The 11,277-nt window shown below is 46.1% G+C and overlaps 1 protein-coding gene across 1 annotated transcript; it reads right to left on the bottom strand.

Moving 5' to 3' along the window:
• Positions 1 to 410: 410 nt before the first annotated feature.
• LOC122137571 (NACHT, LRR and PYD domains-containing protein 8-like) lies at positions 411 to 7,191 on the bottom strand. The gene is made up of 3 exons (XM_042725205.1): positions 6,537 to 7,191; positions 694 to 882; positions 411 to 432 (listed from the first exon to the last, which is right to left on the bottom strand). The coding sequence occupies exons 1-3, from the start codon at positions 7,091 to 7,093 to the stop codon at positions 411 to 413; spliced, it is 768 nt and encodes a 255-aa protein (XP_042581139.1). The 5' UTR covers positions 7,094 to 7,191.
• Between the last annotated feature and the right edge of the window lie 4,086 nt (positions 7,192 to 11,277).

Below are 11,277 nucleotides of genomic sequence, written 5' to 3' on the forward strand. Positions count from 1 at the left end.
ATTGCGTATTTCTGAGGGAGGGGCTTCATAAATCCAGGAAATCATCAGAGTGTTTATTGGAGAAGGGACAAATCGGTGTAGAATAAAAGTAAATTCTGTAAAAAATAATTTGTTTTTTTAAAGCAAACATTAACATTGTAGACTGCACCCCATAAACACAATCAAGCCTAGAAAAAAACAGTGAACAATTAATTCAATTACTATAAATAAATGTAATATTATAGTAATCTGCAAGTAATAGGACAACCTATAGTATTAGCATTAGCAGCAATTGATTTTTTTTTTTACCCTTTACAAAAAATTAATTTTGACTGAATTTATTTAAAGACAGAGCCACTATTTTTTTTTTCAGTAAATCACTGTTTAATTAAGAATTGAATTTTTTAGGAGTTGTTACGCAGTAATGATGATCAAGGTGGTGGAAGAACAAGACTGAAAATCTCAAAAAATAAACTGAGGATGGTCGTTTGACCGAAAGCTTGGTGATTAAATTTGCTTTAAGGATTCAAGTGTGCAGACAGTTTATTTTTTGAGATTTTTTGTAATTAAAAAAAGAATAAATTTTATATTTAGTTTTCCTCTCACTGTAACGAAAGCATACCAAACCTTAACTTTAAAACCAAGGCACGTACCAAACCAATTTCAGTTGCTATTGTACCCCTAATTAAAAAAAAAAAAAAAAAAAAAAAAAACATCTGAATCTCAAACCTCAATATCTTCAGCTGACAGTTTGGGTTCTTCAGACGCTCAGAGAGCAGCTTCACTCCTGAATCCTGCAGGTCATTGTGACTCTTGTCCAGCTCTATCATAGGTGAGTTTGGTATCTGCAGGGCCAAAGCCACAGTTTCACAGCAGGTATCATTGAGTTTACATGAGGAGAGTCTGTAAAAAGAAGATAGAATTGTCAATTTTTGAACATATATTGTGTTTATCTTGTAGGACCAGTTCTCTAGAACATTCAAGCTCTATAGATAAACGAGTCCGGTCTCTTGAAAATGCATATCAATACCAAAATCAATTTTTATTATAATTATTTTCTATTTTACATAGGGCTGTCAGTTTAACACTGTCACGGTGTCTGTTCTGTGTCTCCCTGGGTGGCCACTAGAGGTCTCACTTCCCCTTATTGTCACCTTCGTCAGAACTTCATTTCCCACTAGCCTTAGCTGCTCATCACTGTTCATTGTATTCAGCTGTCACCACTTACCTTGTTTGCAACCTGTCTTTAAATACCCTGGTTGTTTCTGTCATTGTTACGAGTCCTTGTTGGAATGTCACCCTGTGTTTTCCTGGTTCCCTGGTTTCTCGTGTTTCTGGATGTTTTTTTATGTTTCTTGTTTTGGACGGATTACCTGGATGTTGACCTTTGCCTGGATGTTTTCTGATTTTGGATTGCCTCAATAAAACACTGCACTTGGATCTACCTGTCTGTGTGCGTGTCGTGACAGAAGGACTACGTCATGCCTAGATCCCGAGCGGTGTGGGATTTCGAATCTGTTCCCCAGCCACCATGGAGGAACGGAGGGGGAGATTCTGGAACTTAACCACCCTTCGTCAAAGGGGGAGTGAGGTGGGTGGCCTGGCGCAATTGTTTTGGACCATGGCGGTCGGGTTAGGTTATAATGATGCACGCACTGAAGGACCTTTTTAACAACTGTCTGGATGACCCTTTACCTCAATGGGAGATGAAGGGGCTGGAGATCCTAGACTTTTGGGGGTTTACCCATTACCTGTGCCATCGTGCGCAATGGGAAACTTCGACCACACCTGTGTCTCCAGAGAAGAGGGCCGCCAGCCCAGCGCCACAGCACAAGATGGCCGCCAACCCAGCGCCACAGCACAAGATGGCCGCCAACCCAGCGCCACAGCACAAGATGGCCGCCAGCCCAGCGCCACAGCACAAGATGGCCGCCAGCCCAGTGCCACAGCACAAGATGGCCGCCAGCCCAGCGCCACAGCACAGAGATGGCCGCCAGCCCAGCGCCACAGCCCAAGATGGCCGCGGGGAGACAGTATTAGGTTACTTTTCAGGATCAGATGTGCCAGATCCCAGAGTTTTCCCAGGAGTGCTCACATCAAGGCCGCTGAGCCAGCGCCTATGCCCAAGATGGCCACCAGATTTCAGCACCACAGCACAAGATGGCCGCCAGCCCAGCGCCACAGCACAAGAGTGACCGCCAGCCCAGCACCACAGCACGAGATGACCACCAGCCCAGCACCACTGCACAGGAGGGTCGAATCTACACCTGTGTTGGCAGACAAGATGGTTGACTCAACGCCTGAGTCTTCCGTCAAGGAGCCACCGGCACGCCATCATAGAGGCCGCAGGAGGAGGAGACAGGCGTCAGCCAGGTGGAAGTGCCCGAGGTTCCCGAGGCGGGGCTCGAGGTGGTTCTGGAGGCCGAGGCGGTGCCCGAGGCTGTGCCCGATGCCGAGGCGGTGCCCGAGGCGGTGTCCGATGCCGAGGCGGTGCCCGATGCCGAGGCGGTGCCCGAGGCGGTGCCTGATGCGGTGGGCGGAGGCGGTTCCCGATGCAATGTCCGATGCCGAGGCGGTGCCCGTTGCCGAGGCGGTGCCCGTTGCCGAGGCGGTGCCCGATACCGAGGCGGTGCCCGAGGCGGTGCCCGATGCCGAGGCAGTGCCTGATGCGGTGGCCGAGGTGGTTCCCGATGCAATGTCCGATGCCGAGGCGGTGCCCGATACCGAGGCGGTGCCCGAGGCGGTGCCCGATGCCGAGGCAGTGCCTGATGCGGTGGCCGAGGTGGTTTCCCGATGCAATGTCCGATGCCGAGGCGGTGCCCGAGGCGGTGCCTGATGCGGTGGCCGAGGCGGTTCCCGATGCAATGTCCGTTGCCGAGGCGGTGCCCGTTGCCGAGGCGGTGCCCGATGCCGAGGCGGTGTCCGAGGCGGTGCCCGATGCCGAGGCGGTGCCTGATGCGGTGGCCGAGGTGGGTTCCCGATAGCAATGTCCGATGCCGAGGCGGTGCCCGATGCCGAGGCGGTGCCCGATGCCGAGGCGGTGCCTGATGCGGTGGCCGAGGTGGTTCCCGAGGCAATGTCCGATGCCGAGGCGGTGCCCGATGCCGAGGCGGTGCCCGAGGCGGTTGCCTGATGCGGTGGCCGAGGCGGTTCCCGATGCAATGTCCGATGCCGAGGCGGTGCCCGATGCCGAGGCGGTGCCCGAGGCGGTGCCCGTTGCCGAGGCGGTGCCCGATGCCGAGGCGGTGCCCGATGCCGAGGCGGTGCCCGATGCCGAGGCGGTGCCCGATGCGGTGCCAGAGACGGTGCCAGAGACGGTTCCCGATGTAATGCCCGAGACTGAGGCTGTTCCGGAGGTCGAGGCGATGGCCGATGCCGAGACGGTGCCCGATGCCGAGACAGTGCCCGATGCCGAGCGGTGCCAGAGACGGTGCCAGAGACGGTTCCCGGATGTAATGCCCGAGACTGAGGCTGTTCTGGAGGTCCGGGCGGTGCCCGATGCCGTTCTGGAGGTCGAGGCGGTGCCCGATGCCGTTCCCGATGCGGAGGCGGTGCCCGATGCCGTTCCGCAGGTCGAGGCGGTGCCCGATGTTGTTCCAGAGACCGAGGCGGTGCCCGAGTTGGTTCTCGGAGGCCGAGGGCCGTGCCCGAGCGCGGTGCCCGATGCAGGCAGGCCGAGGTCGTTCCCGAGGCGGTGGCGCGATGCGCAGGCCGAGGTCGTTCCTGAGGTGGTGCCCGATGCAGAGGCCGTTCCCGAGGCGGTGTCCTTGTCCAAGGCCGTTCCCGAGGCGGTGCCCGATGCCAAGGCCGTTCCCGAGGCCGAGCCCGAGGTCGTTCCCGAGGCCGTGCCCGAGGCCGTTCCCGAGGGCGGGGTCCTTGTCCAATGCCGTTCCTGAGGCCGTTCCTGAGGCCGTTCCTGAGGCCGTTCCTGAGGCCGTTCCTGAGGCCGTTCCCGAGGCCGTTCCTGAGACCGTTCCTGAGGCCGTTCCTGAGGCCATTCCCGAGGCGGTGCCCGTTGCCGAGGCAGTGTCCGAGGCCGAGTCTGAGGCCGAGCCCGAGGCCGTTCCTGAGGCCGTTCCTGAGGCCGTTCCTGAGGCCGTTCCTGAGGCCGGTCCTGAGGCCGTTCCTGAGGCCGTTCCTGAGGCCGTTCCTGAGACCGTTCCTGAGGCGGTGCCCGATGCTGTTCCGGAGGCCGATGCGGGGCCCGAGATGGTTCCGGAGGCCGATACCCGTGTCCCGAGGTGGTTCCCGATGCGGTGCCCTTGTCTGAGGCCGTTCCCGATGCCGTTCCCAATGCCATGACCTGGCCATCGCCACAGCCTGCTCCTTACTGGCTCCCCGATTGGCAGGTTCCGTTCGGGCCTCTCAAATGGCGAATTCCTCCCTGGCCGTCTGCACAACGAGAATGGACTGATCCACCGTGGCCACCTGAACTGCCTGGCCCCTCGTGTCCCCTGAACTTTCGGGGTCCACCGTGGCCACCCTGAACTGCCTGGTCCCTCGTGGTCCCCTGAACTTTCGGGTCCACCGTGGCCCCTGATCTGACCAAGCCACCTGGGCTACCAGCGGAGCCATCGCTGCCGGTCCCAGTTCCCCTACACGGGCCTGGCCCGCCATCCCTCCCCCTGTTCTGCCTCCACCAGTCCACCTCCCTCCTGGTCTCTTTGTTTTTGTGTTTATTGTGTTCTGAGGAGCATCTGGAAGCTGCCCCTTAGAGGGGGGGTAGTGTCACGGTGTCTGTTCTGTGTCTCCCTGGGTGGCCACTAGAGGTCTCACTTCCCCTTATTGTCACCTTCGTCAGAACTTCATTTCCCAACTAGCCTTAGCTGCTCATCACTGTTCATTGTGTTCAGCTGTCACCACTTACCTTGTTTGCACCTGTCTTTAAATACCCTGGTTGTTTCTGTCATTGTTACGGAGTCCTTGTTGAATGTCACCCTGTGTTTTTCCCTGGTTTCTCGTGTTTCTGGATGTTGTTTATGTTTCTTGTTTTGGACGGATTACCTGGATGTTGACCTTTGCCTGGATGTTTTCTGATTTTGGATTGCCTCAATAAAACACTGCACTTGGATCTACCTGTCTGTGTGCGTGTCGTGACAAACACTTTAACTTAATTAATTAGTTATGAAAAAATTATGAGATTAAAATATTTTAATGCAGTTAACGCACTGGCCCCACCCACAATCCTGTACATCATCTTACATTTCATACAGTTGACTGTTGACAAACATGATGCAGGACAACAACTCCATAAATGCAGTTACCCTAATTTTAAGATATTAGGGGAAAAAATGCCCCTGTATGAGTTTTTGTCTCATATTTTTATCATATGATACATATCACACCAGCAGCGAGAGCAATATCACACGAGTGCTGTTTTTGTCACAAAGAACACGAGTGCAAATGTAATTTTATACAACAGTTCAATAAATAAGAAGTTACTATTGTGCAAAATTTAAACATATTTTGTGTTTTGTTTAATTTTGCCAATGAAAATATTACCTATAAAGCCACAGCAGAACTGTTGTGCATCTCCGAGCAACACAGCGATGTAAAATTTCTGAACGAATCATGTGAACCAGAGAGCCGTTTACTGAATTCCTGAATAAATCAGCTGTTTGAACGAACAGATTCATAAAGACATTTACCGCTATCTGCTGGTAGTTTTAGTTTCTTTTAGTATCATTTCACTTATCATGATACTTATCATGTGAACCAGAGAGCCGTTTACTGAATCCCTGAATAAATCAGCTGTTTGAACGAACCGACTCATAAAGACATTTACTGCTATCTGCTGGTAGTTTTAGCTTCTTTTAGTATTATTTCACTTTACATATATATAAAACATTAAAGGGATAGTTCACCAAAAATAAAACATAAAGTAAGGTATTTTTGAATACTGTTTGTAACTAAGCTGTTTTGACTTTCATTGTATAAGCAAAAAATACTGAGATGTTTCTTGAACTATCTTCTTTTATGTTCCATACTTTATGTTAGGCCATTGTAGCCTAAACATTTAACAAAATAATATATTTAATTGATCTTTTGGGGGTATTTTCACAGCCAAATTTATTTTGTGATTAATTAGATTAATTAATCGCAGCACCCTGCAATTAATTAGATAAATAAAATTTGAAATGACCGACAGCCATGATTTTACATGCTATTTATGTGCAGAATCTTTGTTGTGCACATGATGCATGTGTTTGATGTGTATATAATACACAGTTTTTGCATGCATATGATAGGTTCTTTGTTGTTGTACATATAATACGCATTTTGGCATATGCACCTACCCCACACCCCTAAACCTACCAATTGCGTATCATATGCACACCAAATAATATATAAATAGTGTATAAATAGTATGCCAAAAAGTAACAGAAAACCATGCCATTGAAACGCACGTTTATGAGATCGTGTTAGAAAAGTTTATAAATATCATGTATGTGACAGCCAAGTAAAATCAGCTTTCAAATGGGTGTCTATAAAATCGATATTTAGTAAGTTCCTAGTAAATACAGTTTTACTCCCCAAAATCAGTAAAAGTTACTTGCTTTGCTTTTCTGCAGCATCTCACAACTGGCAAGAGACTCATGTAGCCTCCCCATGTGGTCTCGTACATATTTAGGTTGAACTCATCCAGCACATCCTCTGACATCATCAGTGTGTAGGCCAGCAAGGAGCACATGGAAGATGAGAGGTTCCTTCCTGGAGATGATCTGAAGTATCTTTGGATTTCTGTATTTAATGAATTGTCTTTGAGCTCCAGTAAGCAGTAGAACATGTTGATTGAAGTTTCAGGTGAGATGTCCTGGCTTTTTAATTGTTCTGTAATGTACTGAGTTACTTCTGTGGCACTGTATTTGCTTTCTTCAGTGTTTGTGAATAGGCCTCTGAGCAGTTTCTGATTTGTTTCCAGTGAAATACCCAGCAGAAACATTAAAAATAGATCTAAATGTCCTTTCTGACTTTGCATTGCTTTCTTAACAGCCTTCTTTAGTAATTTAGGTAAAGCAATATTTTTATGGGTTTTGTGTAATTTAAGCTGAGGAAGAAAAAAATATCTTCCTCTGTTTTGTGGTTCTTCAATGAAAAACTGAAGTTCCTCCATGTTCTTGTTCAGGTAGCAGAGGAACACATGGACTGCAGCGAGGAACTCTTGAACACTAAGATGCCACAAAGCAGAAGACCTTCATCTCGTGAAGTCCAGCTTCTTTCTGAAAGATCTCAGTCAGCATTCCTGTGGACTCAAAGTCTTCACTCACATCAATACCACATGCTTTCAGATCTTCCTCATAGAACACAATATTTTCCTTCTTTAGTTGTTCAAACGCAAGTCTGGCTAACTTCAATATTGTTGTTTTATTGGAACCTAAAAGCTTAGTACGTTCTCTTTCTGTTTTTCTGTCACACTTTTGGCTCTTCATGTTCATCTGTATCAGCAGGAAGTGGATGTACATTTCAGTGAGTGTTGGGTTGATGTTCTCTGTATTGTTTCCAGTGGAGAAATGTTGAAGAACAGTGGCTATGAGCCAACAGAACATGGGAATGTAGCACATGATGTAGAGACTTCGAGATTTCTTAATGTGTGAGATGATTCTGGAGGCCTGAGTCTCATCTTTGATTCTCTTTCTGAAGTACTCCTCATTCTGCTGGTCAGTGAATCCACGCACCTCTGTGAACAACCCGACATACTCAGGAGGGATCTGATTGGCTGCTGCTGGTCGTGATGTCACCCAGACGAGCGCTGATGGAAGCAGAGTCCCGTTCACCAGACTTGAAAACAGTTGATCTACAGATGATCGCTCCTTAACATTCGCAACCATTCCACTGTCAAAATCCAGAGTCAGTCGACTCTCATCCAGTCCATCAAAGATAAGCGCGAGCTTATAACTATATATCTTATTTCTCTTCAATGTTTCCAGGCCCTGCAATTCAGGATTAAATATTTGTAGAATCTCATGCAGATTGATCTCTCTGTCTTTGATGCAGTTTATCTTTCGTAATGGAAGTAGGAACACAAAGTCAATATCCTGATTGGCTTTTTTTTCTGTCCAGTCCAAAATGAATTTGTGCACTGAAATGGTTTTTTTCCAATGCCAGCGATGCCTTTGGTGAGCACAATCTTTTTCTTCTTTTTGTTCAGACTAAATACATCATTGCATTTGATTGGCCTGTCCTGTGATTTCTGGGGTTTAAAGGCACTATCAATCTTCAGAATCTCATGTTCATGATTGACTTCATTAATATCCCCCTCTGTAATGAAGAGGTCTGTATAAGCATCTGTGAGATGTACTTCTTTTTTCTTTTTTTCATCAGAAATGTATTCTACTTTCTCCTTCATGTTCTTTTTGTGAGTTTTCAAGAGTTCCTGCAGCCATCATTCATGTTTGTTCACTGTGCATTAAATAAAAATAAAGAATAATTGCTATATAACTATTGTTTATTGAAAGGTCATGTTATCTAACAAATGGAATCTTATTAGGCAATCAGGATCTCATCTCTCCTGTCCCAGCACTCCACATAAATCACACAGAGTTTTGTAATGCTCAGGAAAAATGGTTTATTTGACAATTTATTGGCCAAAACATCAAACATAAAAGGTCTAACTTGGGGAGGAGTACTTTCTAAACTCACAAAACAAAGTTAAACATAAACAACAGAAGTCTTACCTTACTCCCTTTCTAACCAAAAATACTCTATTAATTAGCCAAAATAAAATTAAATAGGCCTATGTTAAACTATGTTCATTAAGGATACCATAAATCCTGAGAATGTTTTTGAAGATTTTATGGTCCATTCCCACATCCGTTGGTGTCTGGCATCTGATGCCCGCATGAATGGGGAGGAATCCAGTTGCATTCCATGGTATGTTCTAAGGTGGAGTGGTTATACTCTACACGTCTGACGAAATGGCTGCAGAGTGGAATGGGGTCATACCAAATACATGGGACCAGGTGGTCAGTGACCATTCTCAAAAGAACCCAGACGACTGAATGTACATATTCGCCTGCGAAGACAAGACAAAGCTTAGCGGTCGTTCGGGGGGTGACCTGCATAAGGAACATCACGAAATGTACATCCTGCAATTTTTGTTCAAGTGGCATGATCTGCATCTGCTGAGCATTTTTTTTTTCGATTGTAAACAAAATGTTCAGGTGGTGTGACATGCATGACGGATTCAACAGAATTAAAACACAACTGTTTCATCCAGAGAGTTGCACCCGCAATGGTTCAGGGGCATTGCCATCCCCGCCCATTTACTACTGCCATTATAAAGAACAGTAACTCGAACCTACCCACACCACATTTCCAACATGTCTTAAGAAGGGTCTTTACAATGTGATTATGCTCCTTTCAACCCCAAAGCTCCTAATGATAAAGCTGTAGATTCTTTTCCGACAGACAATACCTACTCACCCGACCTGCACAAAGAATGCTTGGATAAATTCTGCATGGAGCTCGGATATCGTAACCTGAGCTTCCTAAAGGATCTGTGCAATATTTCCCCCCTGCAGTGTTAGATACCTCAGACAGCTGCTTCAGTGGAATCGGGTTCAGAATCATAAAAGCCACGATCATGCTGCAGCTGCAGTACATCATTGACAACAAACTGAGGGAAGAGTGCAAGGTGTATGCAATGGACCATCCGAGCCAGCTGCAACATTCCTGTCTGTTTGAGCCCCCCACCTCCACATACTATTTCGTCTTGCGCTTTGACAAACGGTGCCGCAAACTGTTCAAACCCGATCTACAGACCATTATTGACTTTACTCTACATCGCTGTAGTTTAATGACCAACAACATTCTGAGGATTCAAGGAACTACCGGTGCTATCCTGCATGAATTAAGAGACAAACCATTCATCGTCGCACAGCTGCAAGAAATCAGGGAAAAGCTGCTGAACACGTCCTACATGAAAGTTGTTTACGACACCATAGATCTCTGGCAAAGCAGCATGTGCGTCCCCACAGTGTGACTGTGTGACAACATGGGGTCTGTGTGTAGCGGAAAGAATTTTTTCAGAGATCGTGTTCATACCGCATATAAAGAGCAGATGATTGAAATGATGTATACAACACACGTGAAACTGAGAAAGATTGCGAGGGACAAATGAGATGTATAAAAAATCTCAGGAAACAAATGGACGTTATGAGAAGAGCGTCAGATTCATGGGATGGACTGATTGACGTGTGTTAACAGAGCCGATCCTCCCGCTGTAATGCTCAGAAAAATTCTAGAGGAGATATCCACAGCTCATGAAGGGTTAGGAGTTAGCGAGGTCCTGTGTATGTGCACATATGTAGCTGATGTATGTGTGAAGCTTGTTTCAAAAAATGAGAAAAACAAGGTTTGTGAAATGGTTGAAATTCTGGTTGACTACATACTAGATCACTGCTATATGGCCAGTGTAAATTGTCTTTACTGGCAAGACAGTCTGTAACATCATTCTATCCATTTTTTTATTTTTTATTATTACTTATATCGTAACTTAATTCAAAGGGGAAGTCGTGGCCTAATGGTTAGAGAGTTTGATTCCTAACCCTAAGGTTGTGGATTCGAGTCTCGGGCCGGCAATACCACGACTGAGGTGCCCTTGAGCAAGGCACCGAACCCCCAACTGCTCCCCGGGCACCGCAGGATAAATGGCTGCTCACTGCTCCACGTGTGTTCACGGTGTGTGTGTGTTCACTGCTGTGTGTGTGCACTTACTTTAGATGGGTTAAATGCAGAGCACAAATTCTGAGTATGGGTCACCATACTTGGCTGTATGTCACGTCACGTCACTAATCATGTAACCATTTTGGATTTTTTACCATCAGTATGTAACTAATTTGAACTCTATTCTTGTCATTATCTAACCAATTTGAATTCTATTCTTGTCAAAATGTATCCATTTTGAAAACTATTTTTTAACTATCTGTATATTATTATTATTTTTTTTTTTTTTATTTATAAAAAACTGAAATGTGATAATATTATTATTATTATTTATGATCTTAAGAGGTTTACGGTAAACCTAATTTAAGATTTAACATTTCTATTCTCTGATGTATAGATGCACATTAGAAAAATGAATCAGTTAAATTAAAGGTTGTAATGCTGAATAAGTCTGTGTATTTATGATAAAATGGCAGAAAAGAGTAGCATGAGTTTAATAAGCATGAGAAACAACTTATTAAACTTTGCTGCATGAGTCTGCTGTGATTACTGGAAACTAGAACAGTGATCAGTAAACAAGGTATTTATTAACTCACCTTAATAATGAGAATCTTTGCCAAAGTATCTTTCTCC

This window comes from Cyprinus carpio, chromosome B6, assembly GCF_018340385.1.
Source record: "Cyprinus carpio isolate SPL01 chromosome B6, ASM1834038v1, whole genome shotgun sequence".
NCBI classification, from domain to species: domain Eukaryota; kingdom Metazoa; phylum Chordata; class Actinopteri; order Cypriniformes; family Cyprinidae; genus Cyprinus; species Cyprinus carpio.

Coding starts and splice junctions, on each gene's coding strand:
- LOC122137571 (XM_042725205.1), bottom strand. CDS start 7,093: ATGGAGGAACTTCAGTTTTTCATTGAAGAACCACAAAACAGAGGAAGA. Junction 883..6,536: donor AGATGCTGCAGAAAAGCAAA/GCAAGTAACTTT, acceptor TTCTTTTTACAG/ACTCTCCTCATGTAAACTCA. Junction 433..693: donor TTGAGGTTTGAGATTCAGAT/GTTTTTTTTTTT, acceptor TGAGATTTTCAG/TCTTGTTCTTCCACCACCTT.